At 47.8% G+C, this 19,088-nt stretch overlaps 1 protein-coding gene across 2 annotated transcripts in view; it reads right to left on the bottom strand.

Annotated features, from left to right (window-relative positions):
• Nucleotides 1-15,457, bottom strand: part of LOC105024356 (integrin alpha-D) — a 96,374-nt gene extending 80,917 nt beyond the window's left edge. For both annotated transcript variants that reach the window (XM_029119869.2, XM_029119871.2), the window contains exon 1: nucleotides 15,356-15,457. In XM_029119869.2, the coding sequence (XP_028975702.2) occupies nucleotides 15,356-15,398 (43 nt within the window). In that variant the 5' untranslated portion in view covers nucleotides 15,399-15,457. The remainder of the gene's footprint in view (nucleotides 1-15,355) is intronic.
• Nucleotides 15,458-19,088: the final 3,631 nt, after the last annotated feature.

Genomic DNA, 19,088 nt, shown 5'->3' with positions numbered 1-19,088 from the left:
GCCGTGATTGGGAGGAACGGACCCCTGATCTGAACCCGAGCGGTGTTCAGTTATTGGACTTCTGTGCTAGTCACAGTTTGTCCATAACGAACACCATGTTCAAGCATAAGGGTGTCCAGCAGTGCACGTGGCACCAGGACACCCTAGGCCATAGGTCGATGATCGATTTTGTTGTCGTTTCATCTGACCTGCGGCCGTATGTCTTGGAAACTCGGGTAAAGAGAGGGGCGGAGCTGTCAACTGATCACCACCTGGTGGTGAGTTGGATCCAATGGCGGGAGAGGAAGCTTGACAGACTCGGCAGACCCAAGCATACTGTAAGGGTCTGCTGGGAACGTCTGGCCGAGTCTCCTGACATAGAGATCTTTAACTCCCACCTCCGGCAGAGCTTCGACTGGATCCCGAGGGAGGCTGGAGATATTGAGGCCGAGTGGACCATGTTTTCCACCTCCATTGTCGAAGCGGCCGCTCAGAGCTGTGGCCGTAAGGTCTCCAGTGCCTGGCGAGGCAGCAATCCCCGAACCCGGTGGTGGACACCGGAAGTAAGGGATGCTGTCAAGCTGAAGAAGGAGTCCTATCAGGCCTGGTTGGGACTCCTGAGGCAGCCGACGGGTACCGGCAGGCCAAGCAGACTGCAGCCCGGGTGGTTGTGGAGGCAAAAACTCGGGCCTGGGAGGAGTTCGGTGAGGCCATGGAGAAGGACTATCGGCTGGCCTCGAAGAGATTCTGGCAAACCGTCCGGCGCCTCAGGAGAGGGAAACAGTGCCCTACCAACGCTGTTTATAGTGGAGGTGGCCAGCTGTTGACCTCAACTGGGGATGTCGTCGGGTGGTGGAAGGAGTACTTCAAGGATCTCCTTAATCCCGCCGTCACGTCTTCCATTGAAGAAGCAGAGGCTGAGGGCTTAGAGGTGGACTCGTCCATCACCCAGGATGAAGTCACTGAGGTAGTCAAGAAACTCCTCGGTGGCAAGGCACCGGGGGTGGATGAGATCCGCCCTGAGTACCTCAAGTCTCTGGATGTTGTGGGGCTGTCTTGGTTGACACGCCTCTGCAGCATCGCATGGCGGTCAGGGACAGTGCCTCTGGGATGGCAGACCGGGGTGGTGGTCCTTCTTTTTAAGAAGGGGGACCAGAGGGTGTGTTCCAACTACAGGGGGATCACACTTCTCAGCCTCCCCGGGAAAGTCTATGCCAGGGTACTGGAGAGGAGAATACGGCCGATAGTAGAACCTCGGATTCAGAAGGAACAGTGTGTTTTTTTGTCCGGGCCGTGGAACACTGGACCAGCTCTATACCCTCTACGGGGTGTTGGAGGGTTCATGGGAGTTTGCCCAACCAATCCACATGTGTTTTGTGGATTTGGAGAAGGCATTTGACTGTTTCCCTCGCGGCATCCTGTGGAGGGTGCTTCGGGAATACGGGGTCCTGGGTCCTTTGCTAAGGGCTGTCAGGTCCCTGTACGACCGAAGCAGGAGCTTGGTTCGCATTGCTGGCAGTAAGTCAGACTTGTTCCCAGTGCATGTTGGACTCTGGCAGGGCTGCCCTTTGTTCGTAATTTTTACGGACAAAATTTCTAGGTGCAGCCAGAGGGGTCGTCGGGTTTGGGGACCACACGATTCCGTCTATGCTCTTTGCGGATGATGTTGTCGTGTTGGCCCCTTCAAACCAGGACCTTCAGCATGCACTGGGACGGTTTGTAGCCGAGTGTGAAGCGGTTGGGATGAAAATCAATACCTCCAAATCCAAGGTCATGGTCCTCAGTCGGAAAAGGGTGGCTTGCCCACTTCAAGTTGGTGGAGAGTTCTTGCCTCAAGTGGAGGAGTTTAAGTATCTAGGGGTCTTGTTCACAAGTGAGGGAAGGATGGAACGGGAGATTGACAGACGGATTGGTGCAGCTTCTGCAGTAATGCGGTCGATGTATCAGTCTGTCGTGGTGAAGAAAGAGCTGAGCCGCAAGTCAAAGCTCTCAATTTACCGGTCAATCTACGTTCCTACTCTCACCTATGGTCATGAGCTTTGGGTCATGACCGAAAGGACAAGATCCCGGATACAGGAGGCCGAAATGAGCTTTCTCCGCAGGGTGGCTGGGCGATCCCTTAGAGATAGGGTGAGAAGCTTGGTCACCCAGGAGGAGCTCAGAGGGAGCTGCTGCTCCTCCACATCGAGAGGGGTCAGCTGAGGTGGCTTGGGCATCTGTTCCGGATGCCTCCTGGATGCCTTCCCGGGAAGGTGTTCCGGGCCCGTCCCACCGGGAGGAGACCCCGGGGAAGACCTAGGACACGCTGGAGGGACTATGTCTCCCGGCTGGCCTGGGAACGCCTCGGTGTCCACCCGGAAGAGCCAGAGGAAGTGTCTAGGGAGAGGGAAGTCTGGGCATCCTTGCTTAGACTGCTGCCCCCGCGACCCTGCCCCGGATAAGCAGAAGAAGATGGATGGATGGATGAATAATTTATTGAAAAACCAAGAGCTATCACGTTGATTTCAACGCCAATGCATAGCTCTATTGGTCAAGAATATTGTTGGTATTTTGTTTCGTGAATAATTATTTAGCCTAATAGATTTGTAGAATAATAATCTTCAGTAAAATAAGTAGAGAAAATTCAAAAAGAGATGATTGGATGTGTTTGCAATTTAGTTTCTCTTTCTCTTCTAATGTTTGTTGAATTGGTAATTACTTTTACATTTTGGAAAAACATTTGATGAATTAGCCTATACAGTACAAGAATGCTGAATCTCCTATTGAAAAACAGTAAAGTGTGATACATAACACAAGTTGAATTGTCAAGTAACCTATATAGTTTGTATTATGTTTCAATAATAGCCTAATTCAATTGTTGAATAGTCATGGAAATCTTGTATTTAATTTGTAAGTTCATTCAAACTTAACGAAGACTCTTATCATTCATCTGGGAGTTTTGCACATTCATCCATTGACGTCATGCATTCAGTGAGGGTAATTAGCTCCTGCGTACCATTTAGGTACCAACGCTAGGTGCCATGGGCTATTTGCGATTAAGTCGGAAAACAGGGTAAAAACAGGTAAATAGTCTCCAAATAGTTTTCCGTTTGTGAGTTTAGAATTCTGACAACGGAACAATGTAATATACACCTAGTTAGAAAAAGTCATGGAAGGAGGGTGTAGCTTTCAAAATGGCAGCTTAATTTTTATTACAAACTCAAACGCCAATTCCTGTAGGCATTTGGCGGTCCTTGTGTTAATCGCTGTAGCTAGCCAACTAGCAACTAGATGTGCAGCTAGCTTGCTTTTTAGTAACTAGCTAATGATAACACTAGCAAGTTAACTATTTAGAAATGTTTTGAGGATTAACATTATTATGTGTTCAGCGGTGCAGTAATTAAGACCATGTATCAATAACAGAGCCAGCTATAAAATGCACTTAGTATACTTGTAATAGTAGCTAACTGTTTTTGTTTTAGAAATTGAGACCATAACAGAGAAGGCTCACAGTATGATGATGAAGCGCAGACACATACAGCAGGAGATATAACAACAAGGAGACCAGTAAAGAGAAAGAGAGTAGCAGAGACATAGATAGTGGCAAAAAGAGTAAGCAGAGAGAGAGGAAGGACAGAAGCAGAGACACAAAGAGAAAGGGATGGGTATTGTTAGGCAGTACATTTTGAATAATAATAGTGTGATTAAACAAACAAATTAAAAACAATAACAAAATACGAACAATACAATGTATTCTAAAAATGAATAATATTGTGATGTTCAGCTGTGTTGTATGGTTTTGTATCTCTAACAGTAAGGGCAAAGACACCAATAGCCACAGAGACAGGAGAAACGGGGACACTTATGCCTCGTTTCCACTGGTGCCAAACATTGGTGTTTTATACTAAAGTCTGGAAACGTTTCTGTTTCCATTGAAATGGGCCAAAGCCAGTCGGCCACTAGCCTGGGGAAGAGTACCCCGACTCTCATTTCGTAACCAAACCTCTGGAAATAAAATAAAGCAACAGTACGGAGAAGCAAAGACTCAAGACGGAAGGAGTTAGAACAACTGATGGTACGATGCCACTGACTCAATAGAAAAATGGAGCGCCGAGACCAAGAAGTTGCCTGCAAAACCTATAACAACACTAAATTACCGAAGAATTCTCCCAAATCCTTCTGTTAAAGGCAGATAGTTTAGAAAAAAATACATTTTAAACTAAATAATGAGTAAACTGGCTTGCAGTTGTAGTGTCATGAGTGTAAATGGAGAAGGAGAGGTTCAAGTTCAAACGCCGTATTATAAACAAACTGATCATATTGTTATTGTTTATTTTATTTTACTACCAGAAAAATATTTTTTTTTGTAACTGGAAAACCAAATTGCGTTGATAGTTTATCCCTCCTGATCTGAGCCCCTCCTTAAGTCCATGGTACCAAATGTATAGTCAATACAGGGAAGTCTAGAGCCAACATTAGCATAAATAAACGGTGTAGCCCTGGTACTGGGGTATAGCACCAGTGTAAATGCAGCATTACAGCAGTAGAAGAAGGCCCGTCTGTCTTCCAAGACTCTTGTGAACTTCTCCGCTGTACAATCGAAAGCATTTTTATTAACTGTGCCACGGTGTGGTTTGGTGGATGCTCCATATAGTAGTTAGTACAAATTCTGAACAGTATCAGAGCTCTAAGACTATTCCAAAAATTAAAATTTCCAATTCCCCTGTGACAACTGCGCCCTCTGCTGCTTCACCTCCCCCTGCAGCGGACGGGCTCCGGCGTTCGACGTCACCGGCCTTGTGACACCATCGCCCATCTTATCATCCTTGTCACCTGTGTCCTGTTTAGCGCACCTGTTCCTCATCCTCATCATTTCCCCCCAGTATATATGTTCCCTCTGCTCCCCCTGTCTTTGTGTGTAATTGTCTCTGTATGTACGTTGAGCAGTGTACGCTTCGACTATATTCTAGGTTCCCGTTATTACCATTAAAAAACCTGTATTCTATCACGCCATTCTCCTGCTCCTCCTTTATCCGCCCCCCGAAGACGTGACAGAATTACACACCGGCAAATTACCCTAAAGGAAATGGAGCCACAAGGAGCCACAGGCGAGGCCGGTGTTGTGGAGGCGGTGAAGATACATTCTACAATGCTGGCCAGCCTAGGTGCCGCAATGGACAATGTGTTAAAAGCGGTACAGCGCCTAGAGTTGAGCCAGCAGAACCCCGCAACACCGGCCGTCTCTCCGCCTCCCCAAGCTGCGCCACCCAACATGGGGCCGATGCACCTTCCCCTACCCAGGGACTACGACGGGGTGGCAGACCGCTGCCAGGGTTTCCTGTTACAGCTGGACATCGCGCTCCAGGCGATGCACCCTGCGCCGACCGAGGCCCAGAAGATCACCTCGCTCGTCTCCTGCCTGTCCGGAAAAGCCCTGGAGTGGGCCACCGCCTTCTGGAACATTGAGCAGCCCACCCAGGGCAGCTACGCCGATTTCACCCGCCGCTTCCAAGCCGTGTTTGACCATCCTCACGAGGGGAGAGAGGCGGGTGAACGGCTGTTCCACCTGTGGCAGGGGACAAGATCGGCGCAGGAGTTTGCCCTGGAGTTCCGGACCCTGGCAGCGGGATCGGGGTGGAACGAGCGGGCTCTTATCGACCACTATCGGTGTAGCCTTCGCGAGGACGTCCGGAGGGAGCTAGCTTGTCGAGACGTGTACCTCTCCCTCGACCAGCTGGTATACATTTCGATCCGTCTCGACAACCTGCTGGCTGCCCGAGGAAGTCCCGGAAGAGGCCCGCCCGTTCCACCCTGCCAACCAGACACCGCCGTCCCCATGGACCTGGGGGCGGTTGCGCTGCCGGGCAGACGTCGGGGAGGACAGGAGCGGAGTGCCTCCAAGAGGAGGCGAGGTGCACTGTCCCTGTTACGTTCCCCGGTTTTCCGTTGCTTTCCCAGTGTAAGGCGCTGGTAGACTCAGGCGCAGCTGGGAATTTCATGGATAGGTCCTTTGCTCTGCGTTCACGTATACCACTTCAGGTCCTCACTACCCCCCTGCCCGTAAGAGCTTTGGACAGCCGGCCACAAGGGTCGGGTTTGGTCACTAGATGCACTGTTCCCCTCCTTATGATTACCGGCGACCGACACAGCGAAACCCTTTCATTCCATGTCATCGACTCACCCACGTTCCCAGTGTAGATGTAGTGATTGTATAAGTTAGTGAACTGTTATAAGCTGTTGTAACCAATGTAGATGTATTGATTATATAAGTTAGTGAACTGTTATAAGCTGTTGTAACCAATGAAACAAATTATTAAATGTCTGTAATATGAACCGAAACTGAAGGAGCAAGTAGGAGAATAGGAAACCCTGTTTAAGCAGTTGCCGGGGAGAGAAAGATTTAGTATGTCTGTTTTGTGAGAAACAGGTCACAGGTCAGAGACACACACACATAGTCGGACAGACAAGACAGAAACCAGAAAGGGGGGCAAGGGGATACTTGCAGTTATCCTATAAGGAATAAAACTGGGATTGGGCCAATGGCACACACTTTGTAAGTTAACGCCTCTATCTTTTTGGGCGTAGTAGAAGTATAAAAATGATGTTTTGAATGTTGATCCTTAGACATTGTGCGGCGACACGTGTCTCCAGAAGCTTCTGTAATAAATGGACGTATAACTACGGTAATTGCCCTGACTCCCTGTGTTTTATTCTCCTTTCCAACAAACCAACTCGGGGAAGTGTTATACTTCAACAATTTGGGGGCTCGTCCGGGATTGGAAAGAGGAGAAGGAATTCGATCTTGTCCAGACAACCTACGCGAGATTCCCAGGTTCCGAGCCAGCTCATGATAAAGGTAAGCAGAGCCTGTTATATCTAAATCTGCATATTGGCTATGAACAAAATTTTGAACCTGTGGAAAACGTATTGGGAGACTGGTTTAAATTCAGGGGGTCAGGGGAACGGTTTGTGAGTTAGAGTCTCACTATAAGTCGGGTTAGAGGCCCGTTACCGGTGTGTGAGTTAGAGTCTCACTGTAAGTCGGGTTAGAGGCCCGCTGCCGGTGTGTGAGTTAGAGTCTCACTGTAAGTCGGGTTAGAGGCCCGTTAATCGTTCTAGGGTTGACTACCCTACGCCACTTCCCGACGGGGACGGTGGAGAGTTGCGAGTTAGAGTCTCGGCAACCAGTCGGGTTAGAGGCCCGAGGACTTAGGGGCACCTCGAAGTATTTATTGTGTGTAAAGGTTCATCTGGGTTAGAGTCCCGGGGAGTTTTAGAACTCCCCAAATTCTGTATCTGGGTTAGAGTCCCGGGGAGTTTTATGACTCCCCAAATTCTGTATCTGGGATAGAGTCCCGGGGAGTTTTATAACTCCCCAAATTCTGTATCTGGGTTAGAGTCCCGGGGGGTTTTATAACTCCCCAAATTCTGTATCTGGGTTAGAGTCCCGGGGAGTTTTATAACTCCCCAAATTCTGTATCTGGGTTAGAGTCCCGGGGAGTTTTATAACTCCCCAAATTCTGTATCTGGGTTAGAGTCCCGGGGAGTTTTATAACTCCCCAAATTCTGTATCTGGGTTAGAGTCCCGGGGAGTTTTATAACTCCCCAAATTCTGTATCTGGGTTAGAGTCCCGGGGAGTTTTATAACTCCCCAAATTCTGTATCTGGGTTAGAGTCCCGGGGAGTTTTATAACTCCCCAAATTCTGTATCTGGGTTAGAGTCCCGGGGAGTTTTATAACTCCCCAAATTCTGTATCTGGGTTAGAGTCCCGGGGAGTTTTAGAACTCCCCAAATTCTGTATCTGGGTTAGAGTCCCGGGGAGGTTTAGAACTCCCCAAATTCTGTATCTGGGTTAGAGTCCCGGGGAGTTTTAGAACTCCCCAAATTCTGTATCTGGGTTGGAGTCCCGGGGAGTTTTAGAGCTCCCCAAATTCTTTATAAGAAAACTGGGTTTGAGTCCCAAAAGTGTTGGGTCAGGTACCCGTTAATCATTTGTTAATTATTCTGAGTCTGGGACTCACAGTAATGTAAGTCAGGTTGAAATGGACGGGGAGTGTGAGAGAGAAGTTGATGACGATGGGCGGTGTCCAGGCACGGGGAAGTGGAAACAATTGGGGATACAGGTGGCAAATGTAATGACTGTTGTAGGCAGGATGGACCCAATTCAGAAAGAAAAAGAAGGGATAGAAGAGAAATTGCGACAAGTGGTGAGTGAGGCAGGATTAAGGATGGAGGAAAGGAGACCATTACATGTTATTTTGTGGAATAAGGAGAAGGAGTGTTCCAAAAATCGAGATAGAGTTAGAGACAAGAAGGAAACAGCCAATTTGGTCAAGAGAGGGAGATATAGAGAAAAGGAGAAGGAATGGGAAAAGCACAGAAAAGAATGGTGTAAATTAGCAGTGTGGTGTCAGGGCGTAGACCATGTGAACAAAGAGAAAAAGGGACAGAAAATTAAGGAGAAAAAGGGAGGAGAGATAGAACCCCCAGCATATGAAGATGACCTGGTGGTGCATGGTACCGTGTACCATTATATCCAGCGTTATGTTTAGAGAGTGGGACAGACTTTGCCAGTGACATTTCCTCTTAAAACGATACTGGGTAAACAGGCCCTCAGCCATCCGTATGTGGTGTCGACAAACACACCAGTGAACTTATTGGGGAGAGACTTGTTGATAAAACTGGGGGCTAATATCTTATGTTCTCCAGATGGACTAACTGTCACGTTACCAGACGGGACGTCGGCGGTGTGCGGACCTGAAACCACACACAAAGGGCAGTACCTGGTACAACCGGTGAAGGGTGAAATAGCAGAGATATATTGGGGACTATTGACACCGGAAAAGCCGGACAAGCAGGGTATTTTGTCCCAGTACTTCAAATGGAGGCCGTGGATCTCTCTCCTCGAGCCGTACTTTCCTCCACCAGACCCCCCACATGTGACCCTATTTTATGATCGGCAGGGCGATGAGGTGTATAGAGAGGGGTTTGGGGATGTAGTGTGTGGGGACACGTGGCAGGTCGGGTCTAAATTCATACATGTAGGCCCTGCATCCTAAACACCAAGCAACAGACCTGGGGCCCATGGTTAAAAGGGCGGTCGAATGCACTGATTGGACACTCCCTCAGGCGCCAAACGTATGGTACTCACACAGCTGTAAGATGTAAAAATGGTTCACCTGCATTGACCTGGCTAATGTTTTTTCTGTCTCCCACTAGCAGAGGACCTTCGTGATATTTTTTCTTTCACACATAGGGGTCGACAATGGAGGTACACGAGACTACCACAGGGGTTCGCGCTTTCCCCTGGCATATTCAACCAGGTACTGAGAGAAGCGCTGCAGGGATGCTGCCTGCCGACAGGGGTAACTTTGGTCCAGTACGTAGATGACCTGCTGCTGGCGGCCCCGACGGTGGCCGCCTGCATCCAAGCTACAATGACAGTCCTCACCAGACTGGCTGAGAAAGGGTTCAAGGTGTCAAAAGAGAAGCTACAGCTGGTAAGGACGCAGGTCTCCTTTCTGGGCAGAGTTATCTCGCAGAAGGGAGCGGGGCTTTCCCCAGCTCACCGCACAACCATCCTCCACCATCCTAAACCCACTTCGGTTCACGAAATGCTATCAATCCTAGGGCTCACGGGGTACAGCCGCAATTACATCCCAAACTATTCAGGGCTCACAGAGCCACTTAGAGCGCTAGTTAAGGAGCAGGGAATGCGTAAACTTAAAGCCACTCTCAATTGGACTTGCCCGGCCGACAAGGACTTCATTTTGCTGAAACAACAACTAGCCACCGCAGCTGATCTGGCCATACCAGACTACACAACACCTTTTTTCTAGATTTTTCTGAAACAGGATGAGTCATGAACGGGGTCCTGTTTCAGAAAAAGGGGGGAGAAGGCTCTGAGAGAGACGAGCTAGTGAGACATCAAAAGGGGGCTTCCCTACAAGAGAAAACAATTTGGCAACAGAGAGGAGCAACAGAGACGAGCGGGCTCTGGAGAGGGCCAGACGGTAAAGTAATACTTCCACCAGCCATGCGGGGAGATAAATTTGCAGAAGCCCACGGGTTGGGCCATGTAGGGCCAGCACAGATGTTGAGGAACCAATTATGGTAGACATGGTACGTAACTACACTAGGACATGCACCATCTGCACACACCACAATCCAAAACCGACGATCAAACCTGAGATGGGGGCGTTCCCCATGACGACGAGACCTGGACAAGAGATAGTGATAGACTACACTGACATGGGGGAAACAGTACGGGGGTGCCGTTACATGTTAGTGTGTGTGGACATGTTCACAGGGTGGCCTGAAGCCTGGCCAGCAAGAAGGGAGGACAGTCAGACAGTGATCAAGTGTTTAGTGAACCAGTACATTCCCAGACACGGCTTCCCAGAGAAAATTAGGTCAGACAATGGGACTCACTTTAAGAACAGTGATTTACAGAAGGTAGAGAGCTTATTGGGCCTAAAACATGCTTTTGGCACTGTGTACCATCCACAGTCCCAGGGAAAGGTAGAAAGGATGAACCAAAACTTAAAAAACAAGTTGGCTAAGATAGGTGCACAGACTAAATTGAACTGGGTAGATGCACTGCCACTGGTACTCATGAAGATTCAATGCTCGTTAATTCAGACCACTGGGTTCACCCCATACGAGCTGCTGACGGGGAGACAGTTTCCAGGACCAGCCGCGGGGCCTGCGGTCCCGGAAGGGGAAAAGTGGCCCAAAGATCACAGAATGTATTTTGATGAATTGCGAGCTCTTGTTTCAGAATTCACCAACAGAGTCGGAGAACGGAGGGACCTGCACCCGCTGGACCAGAACCTGCCCCAGGCGGAGTGGGTGTTGCTGAAGGTCATCAAGCGAAAGTGGTCGGAGCCAAGGTGGACGGGTCCTCATCAGGTGGTGGAGAGAACGAGTCATGCGGTCCGCCTGAGGGACAAAGGAGAGACGTGGTACCATTGGAGCCAGTGTACACCAGCGCAGGAGCCAGGGAGGTCGCTGACGGATGTCATCCAAACCGGAAAGGAGGAGCTTTCCCCAGCGTGGACGGAAGGAGGACCAACACCAGCCGGACCGGTGCCAGGAGCGGACCACAGGACACAGCAGGACCACGAGCGAGTGAAGGAGACAGAGGACGGCGCCAGGGGAATAGACTCTTAGGGGAAAGAACTGAAAAATACTGTAACAAAAGGGGGTATAGGACACCGAGTGGCTCATACCACTCGTACCAAGATGACAGGGTTACAGAGAAAGGTCTGGGGAGATGATAGTAGAATGAAGTAGTATATGGGAATTGGTAGAATAATGATATGTGTGTTGTATGTTGATACAGGTTTCCCAGGTTGGCATCGGGTCTTCATTCCCCCACCTGAGGACACCTGTTTGAGGAAATTCGGGGGATTGAATTGGACTATGTCACGGGGTCGCATACGAGCATTCTGGGATAGATAATCCGCTGGAGGAATGGATGATCTCGATGTTCGGCCAGTGGAAAGGTTTGATAATGTCTGTTCTTTTATCGCTTTCTACATTTGGTGCTATAATGGTTACTTGTGGGTTTTGTTGTATCCCATGCATAAGAGGGCTTGCCATGAGAGTGATTTCTACAGCCATTGAGAAGGCTCCAGGATCGCCATCAGGGATGCTGATGCCTCTACTGGAGCAGCATGACCCGGGAGAACTGGAGCTTGGCGAATAGGGGTGATCTCTCTGGGGAGAGATCAAAAGGGGGAATTGTAGATGTAGTGATTGTATAAGTTAGTGAACTGTTATAAGCTGTTGTAACCAATGTAGATGTATTGATTATATAAGTTAGTGAACTGTTATAAGCTGTTGTAACCAATGAAACAAATTATTAAATGTCTGTAATATGAACCGAAACTGAAGGAGCAAGTAGGAGAATAGGAAACCCTGTTTAAGCAGTTGCCGGGGAGAGAAAGATTTAGTATGTCTGTTTTGTGAGAAACAGGTCACAGGTCAGAGACACACACACATAGTCGGACAGACAAGACAGAAACCAGAAAGGGGGGCAAGGGGATACTTGCAGTTATCCTATAAGGAATAAAACTGGGATTGGGCCAATGGCACACACTTTGTAAGTTAACGCCTCTATCTTTTTGGGCGTAGTAGAAGTATAAAAATGATGTTTTGAATGTTGATCCTTAGACATTGTGCGGCGACACGTGTCTCCAGAAGCTTCTGTAATAAATGGACGTATAACTACGGTAATTGCCCTGACTCCCTGTGTTTTATTCTCCTTTCCAACAAACCAACTCGGGGAAGTGTTATACTTCAACACCAGTCATTTTGGGTTTCCCCTGGTTGTCCCTACATGATCCCGTCATCTCCTGGTCTAGTCAGAGTCTTTCGGGGTGGTCGCGTAAGTGTCAAGGTAGGTGTTTGGGTGTTTCCGTTGGCTCGACCTCGGTGGAAAGTCCAGACAGTGCTCCCGCCGTGCCAATTCCCCCCGAATACAGGGACTTGGCTGCGGTTTTTTCCAAGGCTAAGGCCACTGTGTTGCCACCACACCGGCCGGGGGATTGTGCGATAGACCTCATCGACGGAGCCGCACTCCCAAAGGGTCACGTGTATCCCCTGTCCCACACCGAAACGGAGGCTATGGCAGCGTACGTTAAGGAAGCGTTGGAACAGGGTTACATTAGGCCCTCCAAGTCACAGGTCTCCTCGAGTTTCTTTTTTGTGAAAAAGAAGGACGGTGGTTTGCGCCCGTGCATCGATTACCGAGCGCTGAACAAGATCACCATTCCGTTCCGCTACCCTCTCCCTTTGATCTCTGCGGAGGTGGAGAGGATGCACGGGTTCCGCTTTTTCACTAAATTAGACCTCAGGAGCGCCTATAACCTGGTGCGTATCCGGGAAGGGGACGAGTGGAAAACAGCATTTAGTACCACGTCCGGCCACTATGAGTATTTAGTGATGCCGTACGGGTTGTTGAATGCTCCGTCAGTCTTTCAGTCCTTCGTCAACAACGTATTCCGGGACATGTTGTGCGAGGGCGTGGTGGTGTATATCGATGACATCTTGATATACACTGCCACCCGCGCCGAACATGTCTCGTTGGTGCGCAGGGTACTTGTTAGACTGCTGGAGCATGACCTGTACGTGAAAGCCGAGAAGTGTCTGTTTTTCCAATCGTCTGTGTCCTTCCTGGGATATCGCTTTTCCAGCGCAGGCGTGGCCATGGAGGAGCCTCACATTACCGCCGTGCGTAATTGGCCGACCCTAACCACGGTGAAGGACGTGCAACGGTTCTTAGGCTTTGCAAATTATTACAGGAGGTTTATCTGGGGCTTTAGCCAGGTCGCGGCTCCGATCACCTCCCTTCTGAAGGGGGGGGCGACCCGGTTGCGGTGGACCGTGGAGGCGGAGCGGGTGTTTGTGGAACTGAAACACCGTTTCACCACCGCTCCTGGCCCATCCCGACCCGTCGCTCCAGTTCATCGTGGAGGTGGACGCGTCCGGCTCTGGGCTCGGTGCCATCCTCTCCCAACGGACGGGGAGTCGTAACACGCTCCGTCCCTGTGCCTTCTTCTCCCAGAATCTAAGTGCGGCGGAGCGGAACTACGACATAGGTGATCGTGAGCTGCTGGCCGTGGTTCGAGCCTTGTCGGCGTGGCAGCACTGGTTAGAGGGGGCTAAACACCCTTTCCTCGTCTGGACTGACCACCGGAACCTGGAGTACATGCGGGCAGCGAGGAGGCTGACCCCTCGCCAGGCAAGGTGGGCTATGTTCTTCACCCGGTTTGTGTTTACTTTTACTTACAGGCCGGGGAGTAAGAACGTCGGGGCTGACGCACTGTCCCGCCAGCATGACACGGAGGAGAGGCCAGTGGATGACGCTCCCATGCTCCCGGAGTCGTGCATCGTGGCACCGGTGGTATGGGAACTGGACGCGGACATCGCTAGAGCGCAGCGTGACGAGCCCTCTCCGCCCACATGCCCTGAGGGTCGTACGTATGTGCTGGCGTCTGTCCGCGACCGCCTCATCTACTGGGCGCATACATTTCCCTCCTCCGGTCATCCTGGCATCGGGCCAACGGTGCGTGCCCTGGCCGGTAAGTACTGGTGGCCCACTTTAGCTAAGGACGTGAGGGTGTACGTCTCTTCCTGCTCGGTGTGCGCCCAGAGTAAGGCACCCCGGCACCTACCTGTGGGCAAGTTGCACCCCTTGCCCATTCCACAACGACCATGGTCCCACCTGTCTGTTGATTTCTTAACTGATCTCCCCCCTTCCCAGGGCCAAACCACCATCCTGGTCGTTGTGGATCGGTTCTCCAAGTCCTGCCGCCTCTTGCCTCTGCCCGGCCTTCCTACTGCCTTACAGACCGCGGAGGCCCTATTTACACACGTCTTACGGCACTATGGGGTGCCCGAGGACATCGTGTCTTTCCAGGGTCCCCAGTTCACATCCAGAGTATGGAAAGCTTTCATGCAGCACCTGGGGATCTCGGTCAGCCTGACCTCGGGCTACCATCCCCAGTCCAACGGGCAGGCGGAACGGGTAAACCAGGAAGTGGGTAGGTTCCTCCGGTCCTACTGCCAGGACCGGCCGGGGGAGTGGGCAGAGTTTCTGCCTTGGGCTGAATATGCGCTCAATTCTCTGCACCACTCCTCCACAGGCGTGTCACCGTTCCAGTGTGTACTGGGTTACCAGCCGGTCCTGGCGCCCTGGACGCCGAGCCAGACCGGTACCCCTGCGGTGGATGACTGGTTCCGGCGGGCAGCGGGCACATGGGAGGCGGTGCAAGCCCGCCTCCGGCTCGCTGTCCGCCGCCAAAAGGTCTCTGCGGACCGCCACCGCAGGGAGGCCCCGGTGTATCGTCCGGGCGACCGGGTCTGGCTCTCGTCCAGGGACCTGGAGCCGCGCGTCAGAGGGGGGATTACTGTGACAACTGTTCGACGTCACCGGCCTTGTGACACCATCGCCCATCTCATCATGCTTGTCACCTGTGTCCTGTTTAGCGCACCTGTTCCTCATTCTCATCATTTCCCCCCAGTATATATGTTCCCTCTGCTCCCCCTGTCTTTGTGTGTAATTGTCTCTGTATGTACGTTGAGCAGTGTACGCTTCGACTATATTCTAAGTTCCCGTTATTACCATTAAAAAACCTGTATTCTATCACGCCATTCTCCTGCTCCTCCTTTATCCACCCCCCGAAGACGTGACATCCCCCAGGATTTTGATATGACAATTGTATGTATGTATGGGAAGACAAACATCCAATAAACATAAGAATAAGTAAAAGAACTGTCCCATAATTACACATTTATAAATGTCTAGAAATATCAATATTATCAGTATATTGAAACATAAAAAACTAAACATAATTATTTTCAGAAATTATTACCTTAAATGTTGCCTACCTGTTAAGTAAAGAGAAAGGTTTATAATCCAGTCCATTATCATGCCCCATAAATGAGTGAATGGAACGTGTGGTGTAAGTTATGGTGTTACAGCTTTGTGAAGAGGATATAGACAAGAAGGAAATTGCACCATTTTGAGGATGCTGAGAGTGATGCATTGCATAAAACACTTTTTTGGTATTATTAGCCAACATCTTTAGTACAAATATATATGATGATTACCGGTAACACGCTGTACATATTCTAGCTGTATGTATGAATAGAGAAAATGTAAGAGGAGAAGGGCAATGGTCAACTGTATAGGATGCCTGGAATTCGCGATTACCAACCGACAACCTTAGAAAAATCCCGTTGCTACATTCTAGTCGTAGTGACAACAAAACGTTCACTTTTCCGGTTGTGACAACGTATCTGACAACGTTGCTGCTATTTAATTTCAGTCCCCAGATAACATTGTAGAAACATTGTGACAACGGATAATTGTTAGCTGGGCAACCAACGCAAAACTTGGGCAAATCGGCTTAATCGTTTGTGCTGGTTTGCGCATTTACAATTTCTGTGATGCTTTCCTCTTTTAGATCAGTGGTTCCCAACCAGGGGTACTAGGACCCCTGGGGGTACTTGGCCTCTCCACAGGGGGTACTTGAAAACACTCATGACACCATAGACTTACGAGTGAAATGAACATGAGGGGGTACTTCAGGGGTACTGAAAGCAGTGCAAAACATTTTTGGGGGTACAGTAACTGAAAAAGGTTGGGAGACACTGTTTTAGATATTAAATAATATTTTATAGGTAAATTCAAAATAGGGTCAAGAGGCGTCGCCAAAACTCACACACAATACTTTCGGGGCTTAGCCCACCAGGCCCATACGGAACATAAATGAATTTTAAATATATTTTAGAAAACATTTGGAAAATTTATTTCCAAACACATTAGTACGTTAAACTATATTTGTGACTAAGATTAAATTTATTTTGGTAATGTACACAACTTAATATGGGGGTTCCTTAATATTAAGTTACGCCCATTGAAGGTTTCCATTGGTGTGGGGTTTTTGATCAAGTGCATGCATTTATGAAGGAAGTATTACAGGGTCAATGATGAAGATTTTGGTAAGTGCTTCCAATTGACAACCGCTAGCTATATATTTAGGGATAGTTAACGTGTTCGCTAAGATCGCTTATCTACTAAAATCTTTGAATCTGAGATTCGAATAGCTTTCCAGAGACAGACTACACGACAACCCTTATAGATACGTTTAAAGATAGCTAGCTACGCGACGAGGTAGGCTACTTGTTATTATTTCTGCCATGATGTGGCACATGGATTGCGATTATTACCTAAAACCTACCGGTAAACTACCACAGCGTTCCAGCTTGCAGTGCAGCTGCAACTTTGCTTCAATCGAATCCTGGTTGAGGCGTATTGACAGTGCATGAGGCTCCAACAGAGGGTGGTGCAAAATGTACACGGCCCTGGATTTGACAGGTGGATGTCAAACACGGTTGCCTTGTCTCGCACCACATGGGGCTTAAGCCAGGTCTAGTCTATTAGGGTACGTTATAACTAGCTAAAGATGTGTGATGCACCTGTCACTCTATGCAAGCAGGCAAAATCCATTTATTTTGTAGCTTAATATACACTATGTTGTCATTATTTAGAAATGTAAACAAAATAATAATTTGTCATGGCCATCTTCTATGCAGTGGTGTAAATAATAGTATTTGGCTGTGTTCACCAGTTTTGTGAAGTTGCTAAGGATGAGCTAAATTACCTAAACAGAGTTCATAACTAACCAGTGATCTTAATTGATTATTTACACTCTTCCTTTTAATTTTATTGATCACTGGTTAGTTTTGAACTCCCAAAATGTTGTACAATTATGAGATTAGTGTGTTTGGCAACAAAAAAAACAAAACAAGTATTAGAAAAGAGCTGGATTCTTAGGCCCTTAAAACCAGGGATCAAGTGCATAATCTTGGTGTTCTGATAAAACTCAGACCTCACATTTAACAGTCATATTCAAACGGTCACCAAAACAGCATTCTATCATCTAAAAAATATTGCAAGATTTGCAGGCTTGGTGCCCCAAAAAGACCCAGAGAAGCTCATCCATGCTTTTATCTCTAGTAGGGTTGACTACTGTAATGGCCTCTTAACTGGACTCCCCAAAAATACTTTAAAACAGCTGCAGCTCATTCAGAATGCTAACCAGGACCAAGAGAAAAGAGCTCATCACTCCAGTTCTTAAATCTTTGCATTGGCTTCCAGTCAGTTACAGAATAGATTTCAAAGTGGTGCTTTTAGTTTATAAATCTCTGAATGGTTACATTTCTGATATGTTTGAAGAATATAAACTGAGCAGGGCTCGATGTATGAATTGTGCTATATAAATAGATTTGCTTGCTTTACCTGGTTACTTAGATCTTAATTAGATACTTCCCTAAAGTGGTGAACAAAGCCGAACACAGTTGAGTACTTTTACTTTGCACTTTGTACACCTCTACTTCTATGTGATTTTTGTGATCTTTCATTTCAGTTCCAAAGATGCGTTGTTGAGCTGGGGGATGCTGTTGCCTGGGTAAATGCCAACATGGGCCTTTTCTGAGACTGGGTAGTCCTTACCCCTGAATGATGAGGAAATACAGGGTGCTCTGCAGATGCTCAGAGAGGCTTCAACTCTAGAGGAAGAACAAGAAGCTCTCTCCCCATTCATGTTTTTGTTTAATAATTTTGAAGACACTGAAACATTCATAGACGAAATAGACAAAAGAGGACTTAGTGATAAATTTGAGCTTCCCTGTTAATTATGTTTGTTGATGAGGATACCTATTAGCTGTCTTTAAACCATCAGCTAATGCTGGGTTCCACACAACAAAAATTACAAGATCCAGAAAACACAATATAATTTGACGAGACAAAGAGAGAAGGAACATCTTTTATTTAGCAAGAGTAAACTGGACAGTGTTTTGGAAGTGTTCACCTGGCCATACAACATGATAGGATGAATCCAAAGCCTACAGAATCTGAGCAAAGCTGAATACACAGTACATAAAGAAACAGTTTAGTTTTGACAGTGTTGGAATGTAATGTTTAGAATATTGAATGGGGTAATTAAATGTTTAATTGTCTAACTGGCATATCATTTAATTTTGTATTTCTTAGGTTATGCCATTAACTTTAAGATTTTGGGCTATATTAATTGACTTTCAATAATGTTGTGCCCTTTTTGACCTGTTCTACTTGTAATTTATGCTATTGAAATTTTTTTAGGATAAGGGTTAAATTAGATGTAACACATATTCCTCCCAACAATGTTTTAAGTCCATAACCACGTCATTACTATATAATAAAAATTGTGCTTGTTCCAGGCACCCCTGGATAAATGTATTGTTCTGTAAACAGATGTTTACATGACCTCTAAATTATGCAAATTGAAACTTGCCACCTTTCTGCAACAGGCTATAGAAAATTCCAGACTTCCAGTTACCAATTTCAACTTTCTAGAAGATTGCTGTTCAATTGAACAATGCAAGTCAGAGGAAGGAGAAACCATTACAATGATTTGTATGAAAACTGGTCAGATCTATACAGCAGAACCCACAGGTCTCGGAAAAGGACCTTCAGAACAGTTTAGCTGTCACTGAAGTTGTTGCTCACAGGTCCACCTTACAATGTACCTTACACAGCATGTTCACATTTGTCTAATATGTTGAATCTATGGAAAAT

This window comes from Esox lucius, chromosome 5 (genome assembly GCF_011004845.1).
Source record: "Esox lucius isolate fEsoLuc1 chromosome 5, fEsoLuc1.pri, whole genome shotgun sequence".
Classification (NCBI taxonomy): Eukaryota; Metazoa; Chordata; class Actinopteri; order Esociformes; family Esocidae; genus Esox; species Esox lucius.
This window is presented reverse-complemented; position numbering and strand designations above follow the sequence as displayed.